This window comes from Rhinatrema bivittatum, chromosome 5, assembly GCF_901001135.1.
Source record: "Rhinatrema bivittatum chromosome 5, aRhiBiv1.1, whole genome shotgun sequence".
Taxonomy (NCBI): Eukaryota; Metazoa; Chordata; class Amphibia; order Gymnophiona; family Rhinatrematidae; genus Rhinatrema; species Rhinatrema bivittatum.
Window position 1 is genome coordinate 309,468,066 of NC_042619.1, and position 20,912 is coordinate 309,488,977.

General features: G+C 48.7%; 1 protein-coding gene across 1 annotated transcript in view; it reads left to right on the forward strand.

Annotated features, from left to right (window-relative positions):
- The window catches only part of FER1L5 (fer-1 like family member 5), a 495,517-nt gene that overhangs the window by 197,164 nt on the left and 277,441 nt on the right, over positions 1-20,912 (forward strand). Inside the window, exons 33-35 of the mRNA XM_029603280.1 lie at positions 4,341-4,442; positions 17,996-18,157; positions 18,483-18,648. Coding sequence (XP_029459140.1) covers positions 4,341-4,442; positions 17,996-18,157; positions 18,483-18,648 — 430 coding nt within the window. The remainder of the gene's footprint in view (positions 1-4,340; positions 4,443-17,995; positions 18,158-18,482; positions 18,649-20,912) is intronic.

The following is a 20,912-nucleotide window of genomic DNA, read 5'->3' on the forward strand; positions in this document are numbered from 1 at the left end:
CGCGAACAGTAGGCCGCCATGCTCGTGAGGCTGACGCCACCAACAGCAGAACACCGCTGACTCACCCTGATGCTGCTCCTAGGTGCATGCACGCTCTCCCCAAATTTAAAGGGCCCACGTGGGAAATCCCCCGCAGAGCCTACAGATGATGTCACTGCCTTTGGCCTATAAAAGGGCCTTTCTCCCTATGATCCATGCCTTGGCAATAGGTACATTATCTTGTATAGATCAAGTTGCCTCAGCATTTGTTCCTGTGTTCCTGGTCTTCATCCCCTGCTTGTGGTCTGTCTTTAGTTCTTCATCAGGTCTTCATCTTGTGCTCATTCTTTGGTTCTTCTATCTTATCAGTGTCTGTTTGTCTGTGCTGCTACTCACCTCCGTGCCTTACCTTACCTTGGATGGATTTCTGTTTTTGACAGCCTTTGACCTATGTCTATGCTTCAACTCTGCTTGCCACTGACCACTGCCTGACTCGAACACTTTAGAACTCCACCTACCACTGACCGCTGTCTGACGCCTAACCAAGTCTGAATGCTGCCCACCTTAACTGTCACTCGTTTCTTACTATGCCAGAACTCAGCCTACCCCAGACCCTAGCCTGTTACAAAACCTTCTCCACAGACATCCAACTCATCTGCAGAGGCCCCCGCCTAAGACCTGCTGGCCCCTGCACCCGTGGACTCAATCTAAGGGGAACAAGTGCTGGCATAGTTGAAGCTCCAGTTGGGCCTCTGCCGCAACCAGCTCCACCAGCTGATGGTGGGGACCTGCAGGACTCCTCCATACAGGTTGCGCCAACTCCACCTCAGTCCAAGGGTTCATGCTCTCCATGGGAAGGGGAGCAAATGGGACGAGCAAATTCTAATGTAAAGCTGTCTTTTACCATACTTAAGACCTGCTGGTCTGTGGTAATTTTGTCCCACTCCTTGAAGAAGAGCACCAGATGCCCTCTGACAGCCGGAACTAAAGAGTGGACCAGCCTCGCCTCATTGCAAAGCCTTTGCACCCCATGTTCCTGTAGCAGGGTTATCTTGGGACAGTCTCCTGCGACCCCGAAAAGACTGATCACAGGACTGAGTTCTGACTGTGGTCTGCTTCTGAGGACTCTCAGAATCTTTAGTCTGGTGAAATCTTCTCTGATCTCGAAACCTAGTCCTAACAGGAAAATGTCTTCTGCCCTTTGGCTTATCTTCTGGCAGCTTATGCACCTTGGATTCTCCCAGATGTTTCATAATCTGCTCCAGGTCCTCTCCAAACAAAAGCTTGCCCTTAAAAGGAAGAGTACCCAGCTGAGGTTTGGACCACACATCCGCTGACCAGTTTCGCAACCACAATAATTTTCTAGAAGACACTGCAGGCAACATGATCCTGGAAGATATCTTGATAAGGTCATAGAAGGCATCTGCCCCAAATGCCACAGCCGCCTCCAGATGCTCAGCTTTCTGATGTGGTTTGCATTTCCTGTAATTATTGGACCCAACGCAGACAAGCCCTCTGCTTAAGATTATTGCTCTCATCTTCTCCAACCTCGATTACGGCAATTCTCTACTATTCAACTTATCTCTCACCACTATCCGACCTCTCCAAATCCTACAAAATACAGCCACCAGAATACTCACAGGAACAAGAAAATTCGATCATATTACACCAACCCTCATTTCACTACACTGGTTCCCAATAAAATACAGGATTGACTACAAAATACTATCCATAATTCACAAAATAATATATGAAAAACAAACAAACTGGCTCAGCGCATCCATAAAACTCCACACACCAAATAGAAATCTCCGATCAGCGAACAAAGGCCTACTAAAATCTCACCAACACGTCACAAACTTATTTCAACTCAGAAGAAAGCCATATCTCTCGGAAGTCCTGAACTATGGAACTCCCTCCCAATGGACTTGAGAACACAACAAAATTTAAAAACCTTCAAAAAAGAGCTAAAAACTTGGATGTTTACAAAAACCTAACAAAACTCCTACTGACTCTATACTTAATCGTCTTCACCAGATTAGACCAGACGATACCAGAATAACTCTATGAATAAATATATACCTTAATCTCTAATAGCCATGTCAACAAATTTATGATTGTAGAAATCGACCCTTTGTAAACCGTTGCGATGGAGAAACCGAACGATGGTATATAAAACTCGACAAATAAATAAATAAATAAATAAATAAATAAATAGATAAATAAATATTGCAAACCATAGCTCTTATGCCCAGGGTCAAAATCTCAAAAATCCTTTTGAGTTGAAGCTCCTGCTTACAATCCTGCAAATTCCTCAAGGCTGCAAAACCCACCACCGAAATGATGGTCTTCTTGGTGACTGCTGAAACCAAGGCATCAACCTTAGGGAGGGCTAAAAGCTCCAAACTCTCTTCCGGTAAAGGATAAAGCTTCACCATAGCTCTACCAAACCTCAAGCTGGACTCCAAAATGTCCCATTCCTGAACTACCAACTTCTTCACTGACTTGTGGAAAGAGAAGGCCTTTGCTGGACCATGCAAACCATCCAGCACAGGATCCACTCCCTTCAAGTCAGACTCCTTCTAAATCACCTGCAGAATCAAAGGCCAGAGTTCTTCTCTGCAGAAAAGCCACACCACTTTGGGATCATCTCCTTCAGCCGTGGGAGCCTTTTCAGGGCCCCCAACTATGGTATACACATCTGGCATATCACCCATATCTGGTAAAGCAACCGCATTCGGGGATTCCCCTGGTGCCGCATCAGGATCCTTGGAGTCATCAGTGTCCCCCAGCATATCACCAGATTGCAGAAAAAGGCCCAAAGCCCTTCGAATTTCATTTATTTATTATTTAGGGCTTTTAAGTATATGACCTCCATATACTTCTTGGAAGGACCCGACCTTACCACCATAGTCAAGGATCCAGACTTCCCCACCAACCTGGACTCACAATCTCCTGCAGCTTTCCTGGCCAAATATGCCTTGTGCAGCAGATGAATAAACTCAGCAGAAAAAGGCTTGGGCTCCTCAGAACCCCGATCCAGGGGGGAATCCTCTACATCAAAAGAACCCAGATTCAGAGGAAAATCCTCCATCTCTAAATCTCCCTGGGCACAGGAGCAGAACACATTGGGGGAGGCTTCCCTGCCTCCCCCGCTGCCACCGACAGCCCTGCTGCGTGACACAAAATGGCTGCCGTTCTCACTCAGAAAGAGGCAGCGCATGCTGCAGTCATAAGTGTCCCAGAAGCCGCGGCCAATTTAGATCGCGAAGGAGGCACTCCCGATGTGCCTTCTCCACCTGCTATACACCCAATGCATAAAACTTCCCTGTTGAGCCTTGCACGCGATCCCCCATAAGCGAGGCATGAACTGCCAGGCACCGTAACATGTGGTCCGGAGATGCGTGCCTATGTTCAGAGTTGTGCCACCCCAGGGATGCACTTGCACTGGGGAATAACTGCCAGATACCAGTCCTGCACCCCGAAGCGTTACAGCCACAGGCCATCTGAAAACTCCGAAGTGCACCCATGGAACCTCCGGACGAGTTAACATAAGGGTCACTAAACCCCTGCTCACCCACCTCAAACCAGGGTTATGGCCCCACTAGGACCTCACAACACCCTGGGAGGATAAGGAAGTCGAAATTTAAATTCTTCCAGTCTTAAAGATTTTTTTAAATCTCTCCAGATTGCAGGTTTTATACCATCTACCATCTTCTGGAGACAGAGAAATACTGAGGGACTGCAGGTGGCACACTGGGTTATGTACAGTGACAATGAAACTTTGTCTCATCTGCAGGCAGGGATGCAAAACCCAGGAGTCTGGACTGATCTGATCTGTTCCTTACACTCAACACGTGACACACAGCCTGCCCCCTTTCTTCTGTACCTGACTTTCTTGTAGCTCCTTACATTCAGTGTGTGACTTGTTTCCTGCTCTTTAAACTCAGCACGTCTGTCCCCCCTTCTCCTTATACTGAATGACTTGCTCTCTGTTCCTTATACTCAACACGGAGCTCTAGTTCTCTGTCTGCTTCATGCAGTCAGCACTTGAATCCATGCTCCTTACACTCTGTGCATTACTTGCTCTGCGTCTTACACTCAGCACATGGCTCTTTCTCTCTCTCTGTTTGCCGTTTAAGATGTGACTCACTCCCTATGCCTTACACTCAGCACATGGCTTTCACTTGGCTCTTGTTTTTATCTTGGTTCACTCCCTGCTGCTTATAATCAGTTAATGACTTATTTGCACCCTGCTCCTTGGCTTATCATCTGCTCCTTGTGCTTAGGTAACTGACTAACACAATATACCCCAATATAGACAACAGAGCCTCATTAAATGTGTTTATATCTCACTGCAGGAAGGAGGGCTCCCTGAGCTTCTCATTCCCCCTGAAAAAATGAACAAAACCTTCATGATTCCAAAGGAAATCCGGCCCACACTCAAGCTCATGACTGTCGAGGTGAGATGGGGGTGTCTCTGTGGCAATGAGGGGGATGGACTTTGGTGACAAGAGGGAGGGACTTGGATCAGTGAGAATCTAGCTAATAAAATGATACACAGCTAAACAGCGGCACAACGATTTTCATTACATTTTCCAACAGCCAGAATCTGTTAAAAATATGTAGCACAACAGACCTAGTTTAGATAAGACTGCCTTCTATAGAAAAAAACAAGTCAAGAAGGTTTCTGCTTTGCAAGAGCAGTAAAACAGCACTGCTTTTATTAACAAGTTAAAAGAGAGCTGTAAGCAACCAGCAACCAGCAACTCAACTTACACAAAACCAGGAAGCAAGTTCATACATACATACTCAAAGCAATATGGAAGCCCTAGTAGCTCAAAATATTTCAGCAGTAGATAACATAATGACTTGAAACACATTTCCAACACTGTCCCACATGCATGAATATCACTTGACGTAGTTATCTTCTTTAATGTCTGGACAATTATGTTCATGGCATCCTCATCATTTTTTATCCAGGCATTTTTTACTTCCTATGTGGCTGATATATCTGGCAGGTCATATTCTATGACTGTCCAAAGTTCATTAGTTATTAGAAGAATCATCTTAAATCTCCAAGTTGGATAATTGCTGGAATTTAGTATTTCAATATGATTTGTAGCATTTTCAGACATTTTTAATTACTTTCACTTTTAATATGATCACAGTCAATCTTTTCTACATAGACTGCTGTTTATCAGATTATGTCAGAAATTAGGTTGCTTTTTTTTCTTATTTAGAAACTTATCTCACTCTGCTTGGCCTTGGGATATCTTTATCTGTTCTGGCTTTTTCTTTCTTTTCTTTTGGATTGCTTGAGCTCCTAATCCATTGTTTTGTTAGAAATTTGTAGCACAATGGAGTTAGTTTAGATAAGAAAGTGCCTTCTAAAGAAAAACTAACAAGCCAGGGAGGTTTATACTTGCAAGAGCAGTAAAACAGCACTGCTTTTATTAACAAGTAAAAATTGAGCTGTAAGCAACCAGCAACTCAACTCACACAGAAGCAAGAAACAAGTAAGTGTGCATACGGAGGAAAATGAAAGCCCTACTAGCTCAGATACTAGCTAATTCAATATAGTCTAGGAAAGTGATATGAAAGGTGTTTCCAACAGAATCAAAGTGACTCATCTAGGGGAGCATAATAGACTGGTAGCAAACTAAGAAATTGAATTATATCACTTCCTGATGCATTCTGGTAATTGCAGTGCTGATTTCAAATGGTGGAAACAATGACTACACATACCACAATGCATTGGGATGCAGGTTCAAAAATCAAGACTAACCAAAATTTTCCCATCTTGAATAGGGTCACTTTGCAGCTCTGGTTGCATTTCTAGTTTTAGAATTGCCAGCAAGGAGTTCAGACTGGGGAAGAACAGTCAGGGAAGGAAATCTCTAGTTAGGAAGTGATGAAATTCAGTTTCTGTTTTTGTGCTGGTCTATGACACTCTCCAACAGATAGTATCAAATCATTTTAACCATTGTAGAAGTTAAAGGAAAGAAAATTGGTGGAAAGAAAACTCCTATTTATTTCTTCCCCTGGACACCCACTGTATAGTGACCCCGTTAGAAGATGAAGTCTCTTCAGACAAAGATGTGAGAAGAACAAGGAGGGCACTGTCAGTGCCCCCCCCCCCCCCCCCCCAACCTAAGAATGCTCCAGAGACACAGAAAACTGTTAAACTGGGGATTGAAATAAATAAGGGCATTTCTTTCCTCTAGAGAGAGCAAGGGAAGCAGTGTGAGATATCAATATGTGCAAGAAATTCTTCAGTTTATAAGTAGAATGGACTGTCCCACAAAATCCCTGATAACTCAGCCAACCTTCCCTCAGTTAATTTTTTTTAGGTGGGATTGAAAGGTGGGCAGGGAGTAGGAGAAGATGTGTACATGATGAAAAACTACTCGCATCCCATACATAGCTATATGTGATGAACTGAACAAGAAGGGACACTCCAACCTTCAGCATAGTGCCCACAGCTTCATGACTGACATGATACAAGAACTTTCCTCCCTTCCGCAGCCCGGCCCCCTCCCCTCTCTCAGATGAATCTAGTGCCTGGTTCCTGGTTCCTCATCCCTGGTGATCGTGGGCCGCCAGATTCGTTCTTGGGCCGCCCCCAGTGCCTCAGTCTCAGCTGCAGATCCCTGAGCTCTGCGTTGAGTCTCTCCATGTGACCCGTGGAAAGATGCCACCGTCTAGCGCCGTGCCCCTCCCTAGGCGCGCGCGCATGCACCATTGAGTCTTATGAAGGGCCCTCAGTGGGAACTTGGTCGCGGCCCCGGATGTTGACGTCAGCAGAATCCTGGCACTTAAGGCCCAGCTAAGCTCCTAAGGATTGCCTTTGCAACAGGTTTCCACGCTGGTCGTGTACTTGTTGCCTCCTGGTGATTCTCCTTCGTTCCTGGTTCCTGGTCCTTGCTGGCTCCTGTTTCTGGTTTCCTGGTTCCTGCGTTCCTGATTTCTAACCTACACCTCTGCTTTGCCTGACCACGCCATTGACTCTCTCCAAGCTCGGACCTCTGCTTTGCCTGACCACGCCGTTGACTCTCTCCAAGCCCGGACCTCTGCATTGCCTGACTACGCCTTTGACTCTCTCCAAGCCCGGACCTCTGCATTGCCTAACTACGCTATTGATTCTCTCCAAGCCCGGACCTCTGCATTGTCTGACTATGCCATTGTCTCCTCATCCAGACCTCAGCTTTACCTTGCCACTGCTTCCTGATTGCTGCCGGCCCTGACTTCAGCTTGCCCTATGATGCTTCTTCAGTCTACATCCTCGACGGCCTATTCAAGCTTCGGCCTGTTCTTGCTTGGGTTCTCCCTGTCTGACTTTGGTTCTATTGGCGCCCGGGTCTCTGGGACTCCGCCTTGTCCAGTACAGACTTCTTCATTCTACTGATGCCACCTATGGGCTGACCTCTAGATCCTTCCATCAATGACGACATACGGAGACCAGCCATCCCTGGTACTCAAAGGCTCAACCTGTGGGGAACAAGGGCTGGTATTGGTGAAGCGCCAGCCGGCCTCCATCCTTCAGCCCACTCCACCTGCCGACAGTGGGGACCCACAGGATCCCTCCTATGGGTAGCGCCAACCCCACCTCGGCCCAAGGGTCCATCTCCGGCGCAACAGGTTGCAAAGGCCATGGACTTGGCGGAGCCGTGTGCCCTCCAGGCTATTCCTGGCCTGGTTTCAAAGGTACAAGAACAGCAACAATTTCTCGAGGCACTGGCCTCCTCCCTTGAGCGTCTACATGTCCAGCTTGATGCCCTATCCTGTAACTCATTTCCAGTACTGGATTCCTCTCACCAACAGCCATCTCCCTCCACTCCTAGAGCCTTGCTGGCCCTACCAGCTCCGCCTCGTTTTAACAGTGACTCCAAGCTCTGCAGAGGCTTCATCAACCAATGCTACATGCAATTTGCTCTGCAGCCCTCCATCTTTCAAGATGAACTCATGAAAGTCACCTTTATCTTTTCTCGTCTAGAAGGGAAGGCTTTGGCTTGGGCTTTGCCCTTGTGGGAGCGATCAGATTCACTTCTACAGGAACTGTCTCAATTCGTGGCCGTGTTTCGGCGGACTTTTGACGATCCCAGGTGGCATGCCGTGGCAAGCACTAATTTGTTACACCTCCGAAAAGGCCAAAGAAGCCTATTTGATTATTTGATTGAATTTCGGACCCTAGCCACAGAACTCTCTTGGCAGGAAGACTGCGAGCTATCTACCTGGATGGACTCTCCCTGCAGCTGAAGGATGAATTGGCAGCTTGGGAGCTCCCTTCCTCTCTTGAGGATCTCATCGATCTAACTGGCCGATTTGATCATCATCTCCAAGAGCACCACGGGGAGAATCGGATTCCCAGGAAGCCCTCTTGGGTTCACTCCCGCTCGCCACCAGCCACTAGCCCTGCCTCCAGTAGGGTCTCTATCATAGCAAAGACGGAAAAACCAATTCAGTTGGGCCATGGGCGGCTGTCCCCGGAAAGAGCGCCTCTGGCGGAGACAAACAGGCCTGTGTCTGTACTGCGGAGCACCTGACCATCACCTACAGGCCTTCCCAGTCCATCCGGGAAACTACCCGGCCTAAGTTCAGTTGGGGTCCTGAACTTGGGTGCAGCATCACTGACCCCTCAATTGTTCTTGCCAGTCACTCTGATTTGGGACTCCCGGTCTTTCCCAGTCCTTGCTCTGGTGGACTCTGGAGCAGGAGGGAATTTTATCCCCAAGGATCTAGTTCAACTTCTGGGTATAAATATCCGTCCTTTGGAGACCTCCTTGTGCATTGCTTCAATTTACAGAGAACCATTACCAGGTTGAAGTTCCCTGACCACCGAGCCAGTTCAACTCCTTACTGGCGCCCTTCACACTGAAGAAATCAAACTATTGGTTTTAGAGAAATCTATCCACCCGGTAATCTTAGGATTACCCTGGCTCCAACGTCACTCCCCCCCAATTTGATTGGAGGTCGCTCCAGCTGGTGGAATGGGGTTCCACCTGCCATCAAACTTGTCTACAAAGAGTGGTGCCACCCTCTGTGATTCCTTTGGCGACCACCTCCTCAGGCATACCAGCTCCCTATGCAGACTTTGAGGATGTTTTTTCAAAGCAAAAGGCGGACCTTCTACCACCTCTTCAGAGGTTTGACTGCCCTATCGAACTTCTGCCTCGGACCATGCCTCCCCGAGGATGCACCTATCCTCTGTCCCTTCCTGAGACCAAGGCTATGATGGAGTACATCCAAGAGATCCTTGCGAAAGGGTTAATTTGTCCCTCAACATCCCCTGCCGGTGCAGGATTCTTCTTCATTACAAAGAAAGACGGATCTCTAAGGCCGTGTATCGATTACCATGGCTTAAATGCCATCACCTGCAAAGACAAATATCCGTTGCCCTTAATCTCTGAGTTATTTGATCGACTACACAGAGCCTCTATATTCACTAAATTGGATTTATGCGGAGCTTACAACTTGGTGCGTATCTGCCCCAATGACATCTGGAAAACAGCTTTCAACACCAGAGATGGGCATTAAGAATATCTTGTGATGCCCTTTATCCTCTGTAACACTCCCGCAGTATTTCAACGAATGATTAATGAAATGTTTAGAGATCTATTATATGTTAAGGTGGTGGCATACCTTGATGACATCCTCATCTTCTCCAAGGATCTGGCTACACACTGCACTAATCTCTGCACTGTTCTTCAATGTCTCCATGAAAATCATCTATTTGCGAAACTGGAAATGTGCCTGTTTGAAAAGTCCAGTCTGCCCTTTCTCGGGTATATAATTTCACAACGAGGATTCTCTCTGGACCCGGAAAAATGCAAAGGAATCCAAGATTGGCCACAGCCCGTGGGTCTTATAGCCCTACAACGATTTCTAGGATTCACGAATTATTACCACCATTTCATTCCTCATTACTCAACACTGGTGGCTCCTCTTACTGCATTGACCCGTAAGGGCCAAGATACCCGGAACTAGACCCCGGAAGCCATTACAGCCTTTCACCGCCTCAAAGAGGCCTTCCTAGCTGGATCTTGCCTTCACCACCCAAACTCAAACCACCCCTTCTAGGTCGAGGTGGACACCTCTGCTATTGGGGCTGGGGCGGTCTTCAGTCAACGTTCTGCTTCCGGATCCCTAGTCCCATGCTCATTCTACTCGTAAGTTTTCTTCAGCGGAACAAAACTACAGCATTGGAGATCACGAATTACTCGCTATTAAATTGGCTTTAGAAGAATGGCGCCCGTGGTTAGAGGGTGCTCAACATAAGTTCACCGTATTTACAGATCACAAGAATCTGGAACACTTGAGCCATACCCAGCATCTTAATGCCCATCAAGCTGGATGGGCCCTGTTTTTTTCTAGATTCAACTTTGAACTTCGCTATCGTCCAGCTGGAAAAAATCTTCGGGCAGATGCCCTATCATGTTCCTTTGAACCAGAAGATACTCCTGAGGAACCCAGTCACATTTTTGACCCAGCTTGTATCTGTTTGTCTGCGACTCACCCAGTTCCAACTAGGAAGATTGTTGTGCCCCGTCAATTCCATGAAAGAGTCCTCCGGTGGGCACATAACTCTAAGTTTGCTGATCACTCAAGGCAAGCATGAACTGTAGCGTTGCTCCAGTGGTTCTTCTGGTGGCTCACTATGGTCTCTGACGCTAAAGCATACGTTGATTCCTGCAATATTTGCACTCAACAGAAACCCCCGGTCGGTCAACCATAGGCTTTGCTCCAGCCACTTCCAGCTCCCGAAGAACCGTGGACACATCTCTCCATGGATTTCATCGTGGACTTACCACCATCCAAGGGTCACACAGTCATATGGGTTACCATAGATAGATTTTCTAAAATGGCCTATTTTGTTCCGTTACCGGGCCTATCATCTGCTCCCAAACTGGCACGCCTGTTTTTCTTCATATATTTTGACTACACGCTTTGCCGAAGGACATTGTCTCTGACAGGGGCCCACAATTTGTTGCCCAATACTGGCTCACCCTCTGTAATCAATTTGGCATCAACATCAGTTTAACAACAGAGTACCATCCACAAATCAATGGACAAGCTGAGCATATGAACCGCTCCTTATAATTATTCTTCTGCACCTATATAAATGACCATCAAGACAACTGGTCTGAACTCCTTCCTTGGGCAGAGTTTTCTCACATATTGATGCTGCTACAGGTACATTGCCCTTTTCTAGGGATGTGAATCGTTTTTTGACGATTTAAAATATCGTCCGATATATTTTAAATCGTCAAAATCGTTAGGGCCACGATACAATACCAATTCCCCCGATTTATCGTCAAAAAATCGTAAATCGGGGGAAGGGGGAAGGGGGAGGGCAGGAAAACCGGCACACTAAAACCCCCTAAAACCCACCCCGACCCTTTAAATTAAATCCCCCACCCCAAATGCCTTAAATTACCTGGGGCTCCGTAGCGGCGGTCCGTAGCTTAAATTACCCCCGGGTCCGTAGCTAAATCAGGGGAAGGGGGAGAGCAGGAAATCCGGCACACTACATCGTGGTGTCTTCAGCCGGCGCCATTTTGCAATCGTATGGAAACGATTTGCGGCAGGAGATCACGGCAGGAGATCGCTCCAGGGCCCCCGCTGGACCCCCAGGAACTTTTGGCCAGCTTGGGGGGGCCTCCTGACCCCCACAAGACTTACCAAAAGTCCAGCGGGGGTCCGGAACGACCTCCTGCGTCGAATCGTATTGGTCTATGGCCGCCGCCATTTTGCAAAATGGCGCCGGCTGAAGACACCACGATTTAGTGTGCCGGATTTCCTGCTCTCCCCCTTCCCCCGATTTAGCTACGGACCCGGGGGTAATTTAAGCTACGGACCGCCGCTACGGACCCCCAGGTAATTTAAGGCATTTGGGGTGGGGGATTTAATTTAAAGGGTCGGGGTGGGTTTTAGTGTGCCGGGGGTGGGTTTTAGGGGGTTTTAGTGTGCCGCTGGACCCCCAGGTAATTTAAGGCATTTGGGGAGGGTGGGGGATTTAATTTAAAGGGTTGGGGGTGGGTTTTAGGGGGTTTTAGTGTGCCGGTTCATGATTTTAACGATTTTAACGATACTCTAAACACCCAAACGGCGACGATACGATTCCCTCCCCCTCCCAGCCGAAATTGATTGTTAAGACGATCGAGGACACGATTCACATCTCTACCCTTTTCTATCATTTATGGGAAGCAACCTCAGCCCCCACTACCCATACCATTATCAGTGCCCTCTCCTGCTGCATAAGCTACTGCTGATGCCCTCAAGGCACTGTGGAATCAGACGAATCTTCGCTTACGTCAAGCCGCATCCCGGGCCAAGACATCTGTGGACAGCCATCGACGCTCAGTCCCTAAGTTCCTCCCTGGCCAGAAAATTTGGTTGAGCACTCAGTATATTTGGTTTCAGATACCTTCCCAAAGGTTTGCACCAAGGTACATTGGACCTTTTCCAATCATTCATTGTGTTGGACTAGTTACATACCAGCTTCAGTTGCCACCCACATTGGGAATCCGTAATACATTTCATGTAACACTTCTGAAGTCAGTAGTTCTAGCCTGGCCTTCACGAAAAGCTCCTGAACCATCTCCGTTGGTTGCGGAGACCGATACTACCTACAAGGTTCACGAAGTCCTTGATGTTCACCATAGGGGCCGCCAGTGGGAATACCTCCTTTCCTGAGAGGGTTACAGCCCCAAGGAGAATTCATGGGAACCAGCTCGTAACATCCTGGATAAAAAAAACATCCTCCTTAAATTTCATCGGGCTCATCTGGGCAAACCCAGACCTCCAAGGGGGAGGCGTAAGGTGGGGGGGGGGGGGGGGGGTACTGTTACGCATGCCAGCTGCAGCAGACCCACGGCCCAGCCCCCTCACCTTTCTCAGATGAATCCAATGACTGGTTCATCATCCCTGGCGGTGGTGGCCCACCTGCTCCGTACTCGGGCCGCCCTCTGTGCCTCAGTCTCAGCTGCAGATCCCTGTGCTCCATGTTGGGCCTCTCCGCGTGGCCCATGGAGAGATGCTGCCATCCAGTGCTGCGCCCCCTCCCTAGGCACGCACACACCATTGAGTCTTATGAAGGACCCGCGGTGGGAACTTGGCCGTGGCCCTGGATGTTGATGTCAGTGGAATCCCGGTACTTGAGGCCAGACTCCACTCCTAAGGATTGCCTTTGCAACAGGTTTCCACGCTGATCATGTACTCGTTGCCTCCTGGTGATTCTCCTTCGTTCCTGGTTCCTGATCCTCGCTGACTCCTGTTCCTGGTTTCCTCGTTCCTGATTACTAACCTATACTTGGATTGCCTTCTCGGACACAACCTCTGCTTTGCCTGACCACGCCATTGATGCTCTCTAAGCCCGGACCTCTGCTTTGCCTGACCACGCCATTGACTCTCTCCAAGCCCGGACCTCTGCATTGCTTGACTAAGCCATTGACTGTGTCCAAGCCCGGACCTCTGCATTGCCTGACTAAGCAGTTGACTCTCTCCAAGCCTGGACCTCTGCATTGCCTGACTAAACTGTTGACTCTCTCCAAACCTGGACCTCTGCATTGCCTGACTACACTGTTGAATCTCTCCAAGCCCAGACCTCTGCATTGTCTGACTACACCATTGTCTCTCTCCTCATCTAGACCTCAGCTTTATCTTGCCACTGCTTCCTGATTGCCGCCAACCCTGACATCAGCTTGCCCTATGACGCTTCTTCAGTCTACATCCTAGACTTGGCCTATTCAGACTTCAGCCTGTTCTTGCTCGGGCACCCCCTGTCTGACTTTGGTTCTATTGGCACCCGGGTCTCCTTGACTCCACCTCGTCCAGTACAGACTTCTTCCTTGTACTGTTGCCACCTCTGGGCTGACCTCTTGATCCTTCCATCGACGACGACTTATGGAGGCCCACCTAAGTCCAGCCATCCCCGGTACCCAAAGGCTCAACCTGCAGGGAATGAAGGCTGGAATTGGTGAAGCACCAGCCAGCCTCTGTCCTTCAGCCCACTCCGCCTGCTGATGGTGGGGACCCATAGGATCCCTCCTACAGGTAGCGCCAACCCCACCTCAGCCCAAGGGTCCACCTCCATTGCAACAGCCTCAGCCCTGCTTAAACAAGCCTACTCAATTCCTCAGTGCCTCTTCATGAGTCACCTTGGCTCTCTGACCTGGCCACTTTTTTTTTTTTTTTAATTCTTTATTAAGTTTTTTAACATTCAGTCAAGAAAGAAAAAAAAATCTCTTGACAATTATCATTACATACATTCATAACTCATATCAGGAAATTTCAATTCTTAAAAATACTCTCATGTATACAATTTCAAGTCCACAATACAAGATCCAAGTGAACTTTAATAAGACTTAAATCTAAAAATTCACTCTTAGCACTGGCAGGAGCTAACTAGTTTATGATGGTGGACAAACACAGACTTCTCAAGGTTGGAGCTAAGTTATGTATAAGACTAACACTCTAGGTTACAGAATTTTCACATATAAACTGTGGGGCGGATTTTAAAAGCCCTGCTCGCGTAAATCCGCCAGGATTTATGCGAGCAGGGCGTTGCGCGCCGGCGCGCCTATTTTCCATAGGCCGCCGGCACGCGCAGAACCCCGGGACGCGCGTAGGTCCCGGGGTTTTTGGAAGGGGCGTGTCGGGGGCGTGGCCGAACAATGCAGTGTTTTGGGGCGGGGCACGGCATTTCGGGGGCGGGACCGGGGCGTGGCGCCAGCCCGGGGCGTTCCGGGGGCGTGGCCGTGCCCTCCGGAACCGCCCCCGGGTCGGGTCTCGGCTTTACGTCTCCCTCCGGGAGGCGTAAATCCGTGGATAAAGGTAAGGGGGGTTTTGATAGGGCTGGGGGGGTGGGTTAGGTAGGGGAAGGGAGGGGAAGGTGAGGGGAGGGCGAAAGAAAGTTCCCTCCGAGGCCGCTCTGATTTCGGAGCGGCCTCGGAGGGAACGGAGACAGGCTGCGCGGCTCGGCGTGTGCCGGCTGCCCAAAATTGGCAGCCTTGCGCGCGCCGATCCAGGATTTTAGAAGATACGCGTGTATCTTATAAAATCCAGCGTACTTTTGTTTGCGCCTGCTGCGCAAACAAAAGTACACGAACGCGCTTTTTTAAAAAATCTACCCCTCTGTTAATTGTGAGGGAATGAAAAATAAATAGGATTTATCTTTAAACTTAATTAAACAACGACAGGGGAATCTTAATGTAAAGGTTGCCCCTATCTGCAAAACCTGCGGTCTTAACATCAGGAACTGCTTCCTTTTTTTCTGTGTAGTTTTAGATACATCAGGAAAAATCCTCACTTGAAACCCCATAAACTTCTCCAAACGATGTTTAAAATATAATTTCAAAATCCATTCTTTGTCCATCTCTAACGCAAAATTTACTATCAGAGTAGCATGTTGGGCTTGGGCCTGATCTGAGGATTCTAAAAAGTCCGTAAGATTTAACCCAATATTTTCAAAGTTCTCCTTAGGTAATTCCTTCTGAATATTAGATGTAGCTCCCAAGAGTTTTTTTGAGTCATCTCTTCCTGGTACATAAAATACCCTAGTAAGCGGGGGCATTTGTTCAGGTGGTATTTTCAAGATATCTTGTGCATATCTACCAGCCTTCTCTCTTGGAGTTTTATGAAGAACTTTAGGAAAGTTAATTATTTGAATGTTCTTATTTTTCAACAGGTTTTCCATATTCTCGATTTTATATAACAATGTTATATTATCTTTCACAAATTGTTCTTGTTTATATTTTACTGATTCAAATAGATTTTTCCTCTCAGTCTCTTGACTGGTTATAACTTTTACAGTATTTTCCAAGGACTTAATTCTAATTTCATGGTCTTCCACTTTCTTTTTTAATGGCTCAGTCTGTTGTATCATCAAATTGCCCAGCTCAACCATTGTCTCCCATAAGGATTCTAGTGTAACTTGTGGCGGCTTTAATGGACAATAGGATTTTAAACTTATCTGTTGTGCTGTAGAAGTCATCTCCACATGGCTCAGCTCCAATATACCTCCATCTGCACTACCGAGCTGCGCACCAAGCCCATCAGGCTGTTCTTCTAAGCTGCTTTCCCCCGTAGGCAAACTCCCTGGCCGGCTCTCCCCGCTGGCAACTTTGTCCTGCAGGGCTTCCGGGTTTCTATCTGGGTCTCGCAGCAACGCTGGATCTCTCGGTGCCTCCCTCTGCATCGGGGACAGTGTAACATCCAAGTCCGGCAGGGAACTCAACTCCTCCTTCCCCGTTCCCTGCACTCGCGACTCCCCTTCCGATGCTTGGGCTCCTCGTAGAACGTGGGCGTCCATCGGGCCGAAACTTGGCGCTTCAGAATCAGCCCCAGATAATGCTTTCTCCCGTGCACGCCTTTTCCTGGCCGAATGAGGCATTTTAGCAAGGTAAAATTAGGAAAAATTTCATAGGTAGAGCTCCACGCTCTCAGTGCTACTGCACAATCGCCATCTTGGATCCAGGCCTCGCTACACAGAAGACCCTTTGGACTTTGTTCCTGACCTGGCCACTTTTAACTCACTATGCTACCTTGCCTAGCCTTGTGGCCTTAGTACCTCCTGCTTTGTCTAGCCCTGTGGCCTCTGGACTGCCTGCCTTTTCTAGCCTTGTGGCTCCCGGGCTTTCTGCTTTGCCTAGTCTTGTGACCTCCAGGCCTTTTGTCTTGCCTAGCCTTGTGGCCTCTGGTCCTTCTACTTGCCTAGCCTTGTGGCCTCTCTAGGTCACTCACCTTCCTCTGTGGCCTCCCTTGGCCTCTTGCCTTGCTCTGGACCCTCTTGGGCTTTTCTGTTGTAGCTTACGGCCTCTGAGCCTACTAGGATTACCTTGCCCAGCCTCGTGCCCTGTTGGGCTTTCTTGTTCCCCGTTACCTGTCTAGGCCAATCCTGTCCTTGTCCAGTCCTTGTCCTGCCCAGTCCAGTTCAGTCCCTTGTCTATTCCTCTGGCTTTGTCCTTGTCCATTGCCTCAGATCCAGTATCCAGTCCTCAGCCCATACCTGTATCCAGCCCTCAGCCAACCTGTGTATCCAGCTTCCAGCCAGTACCTATATCCAGCTCTCAGCCTGCGCCTGTCCTCAGCCTGCCATGTCTCGTCCAGTCTTTCCTGCCTTGTCCAGCCTATGCCTGACCTCAGCTCCCAGACTATACTCAGCTCCCAGTCCATGCCCTGATGTTCCACAGAAGACAAGTCCTACTGGCCCCCAGAATTCAAGGGCTCAACCTGCGGGGGAGGGGGGGTTGGTTAGGCAGAAGACCAGCTCCAGTCCTGTACTGCAGCCCTGTACTGACTCTGTGGGGGTGCTCCCTAACTCCAGCCGGCCAGACCATTACAAAATCCTTTTGCTTTGCTTCTTTCCTGGACCATCAGATACACTGAATCATTGTTTCATTTTGCTGTAACTATTCTGATACTTGGTAGCTGATGGCTTTGCATCCAAGCAATAAATACAAGGGGCAATTTTTAAACAATTCGCAAGGCACATTGTAACTTGTTTCTCTATAAAAATGTGGACCGGTGGGGTGAATGAGGGTACTTTGCATCTGCGTACGTTGCACTGAAGCAAGTGCAATGTATCGTGTGAAAGTATGCCTGGGGATTTCACAGTGAGCTCCCCACGCATACCTTCCTTCCCCTGACCTAATCCCACGCTCAATTCCCCTGCAGGGAAAAGTGTGCGCCCTGTGAACGGTGTGCATGATCATATCCACATTGAAGGGAGGAGCAATTTTCAAAGCTGCTTTTTTACATGTGAGCCTGGGTAAACGTTTTGAAAACTATCCTCACGCTTTATCTAAAGGACTCAGGGAAGAGCACTGTAGAAGGGCAGAGCGTTGCCGTGCTGTATCTACCCTGCTGCAGCAGCAGCGACTACATGGAAGGGTTGTGTGTTCCTGTGGCAAGGCTGCACTTCTGCAGCAGCAGGGACTCGGTAGAAGAGATGAGCTGGTCTCTTCTCCTTTGCAGGGCTAGACTGCGCTGGGCTCACCTTCTCTTCTTTCCACAGATCTTAGCATGGGGTTTGCGAGGGATGAAGAGCTATAACCTGTTGAGCCTCATGTCCCCCAGTCTGGTGGTAGAATGTGGGGACAGATCCGTGCAAACCGCCCAGATACGCAGCCTAAAGAAGAACCCCAACTTCCCCAGCTGCCTCTACATCCTGAGTGTGGTACGCTGCCTTGGAAATGAGCCATCAGAGACAAAGGGCAAGGCTTATCCTTGTGCACAGCCTCTCTCTCTCTCTCTGCTTCTCCCCATCTGTTTCTCATCAGGGAGCCATCACATATAGCCTCTCTCTCAACTCTTTTCCACTTAGCTTTCATCAGAGCGTCATCAGCAGCAGCAGTTTTCAGTATTTAGGGCAAATTTCATTCACGTTCATATAGGTACTGAGTCCTCTCACATAATTTTTCTTTTCATTTCTTATCTGGCTGTCAGCAGAACTGTATTTTTACCCTGCTTTATCTGGCCCTCCCCTCTTTCTCTCCCCACAGTACTTACCAAAGGAAAACACTTACCATCCTCCCATCATCCTGAAGGTTCTGGATAACAGGCCATTTGGATATAAACCAGTTGTGGGGCAGACCAGCATATGGAACCTGAGCCAGTATTACTGCAACCCCTTCAGCAAGGGAGCAGTGCCCAAGCTACCCATCCGAGGTAATCTGACTGCAAGGGATGCCAGCACCACATCTTTACCAATGTCTTCCTTCCTAGCTGAAAGTTTAAAAAAGAAAGCTTCCCCACCATATGCACAAATCTACTGAGGTATCTCAGGCCTGTCCTGCTAATCCTATACTGAGGCTCACAGTCGGTCCGATACAGTAAAGCGCGGCCATGGTTACCCGGTTTTTAACCTGCTTTGGACGCACGTTTTAGACATGTAAGGCGTACCCGTGATTCAGAATCGGCTTTTACGCATCCTTACCGCTTGCCAAAAAGGACGCGTATCCCTTTCCGCCCGCCGCATGTATATGACATGTTACTGATCGGATTAACTATTCCCTCCGATACAGTAACGTGCGCCCAAATTATCGCCCTGTTAACAAGCTCATTTACCACGTCTTTAACCTGAATATTTACCGCCTACCCTGACCCTGGCTTTAGGGTGGTGTTCAGTCAGCTTCGTACTGGACAGCGGTTGAGAAATGCTCGAAATGCTTGGCAAGGTCGCGGCTTGGACATCCGAGGTCAGGCACTCAAGGCAGTGGTGGCTACAGCTGCCTACAGCGATGCCTACAGCGGCTTGGTCGTCCGCTGCCTTGAGCGCCCGGCCGGACGTCCAATCCGCGACCTCGTATGTCCAAGGTCGCGACGTCTGTTCATGGACCGTCCCGCCAGATCTACCATAAAGGGTTTCAGCCTCCTTTGCTTTCAGATTATTCTCACCTCAGTATTCGGGGAAGGAACCCAGAACAGAAATTACAAAAACTCTCACCTCTGTTGTAGAGGAGCTTACATCCCAGATATAAAGCCCCATCTCCTTTGATCGACACCTCTCCCAAACCAATCAGGATTCGGGAAAGGCTTCGACCCGAAGGCAGCAGCAGCCAATCAGAGTTAAGGGGTGGGTTTGGCTGCTGGAGTGAAGCGCGTGGGTAGTACGGCGGCCAGAGGTACTGCTGTGTTTGCGGGCATTTAGCACGCAGTGTGAAGAAATGTGTAGCAGCTTTAGCGCCAAGGGAATGCTGGAGTTATAGAAACGTGTTTTAAATACTGTAGCCGACCAGGTAACGCTCAAGGGGGAATGTTTTTTTTGATGAACCGGGGCAGCTAGTGTGGCCTTCTCACCTGTAATCAGGCGAATACATCCAGGCATCCATGATCGGAGTCACCGCTGCCTTGAGCGACCGGCCGGACATCCAAGCTCGCGGCTTGGACATCCGGCTGGGTGCTCAAGGCAGTGGTGCCTACAGGCGGGAAGGTCCATGAATGGAAGCCGCAACCTTGGACGTCCAAGGTCGTGGCATCCATTCATGGACCTTCCCGCCTGTAGGCACCGCTGCCTTGAGCGCCCAGCCGGTCGTCCAAGCCGTGAGCTTGGATGTCCGGCCGGGCACTCAAGGCAGCGGTGCCTCCAATCATGACGCCCAGATATTTATCAGACCCCGTATGATGGCAAAGAAAAAAATGTATTGTTTTCCTTCACAGTATTGAAATTGAAAGGATTTACGCAAGCTTTTTCCCCAATGTGGAACTCAAATTGGACACAGAGTCAACCCCAAGAGAAGAATTGTGGTGCCTTAACAAGTTGAAATGATAAGATCACTTTAAAAACATTTTACATTGAAACTGATAAACAAGCCGTGAGCTTGGACGTCCGGCCAGTCATTGACGCCCGATCATGGACGCCGATCATGGACGCCCAGATACAGGCGGGAAGGTTGGACATCCGAGGTTGCGGCTTCCGTTCATGGACCTTCCCGCCTGTAACCGGGCGTCCATGATCGGAGGCACCGCTGCCACGAGCAGCCGGCCTGGACGTCCAAGGTCATGGCTTGGACATCCGGCCGGGCACTCAAGGCAGCGGGGTCTATAGAAAAGAACCATCCACTTACCTGGTGGAATGACATTTCAAATGACATTTTTAATGACATTTCAAATGACAGGTACCAACACACCCTGGATACTGTATAGGCGCTGCATACCACTCTATACAGTAAAATGGATTGCAAGCACCTACTGCTTCATTGATGCGCTTTGGACGCCGCTTGGATTTGCGTCTAATTTGAATACTGAATCGAGTGGTATGTGAACCAAAATATGCGCGCGGCAAACGAGCGGGCGCCCGGCACTACCATACTGTTTCTTACACATCCTTACTGTATCGGCCTGACACATAGCTCTGCCAATGCACCTCACTCCTGTCTTACTGTTCTCATTATCCTCCCTACTATTCTTGTGGTTTCCTAGCTTTTTAGTAA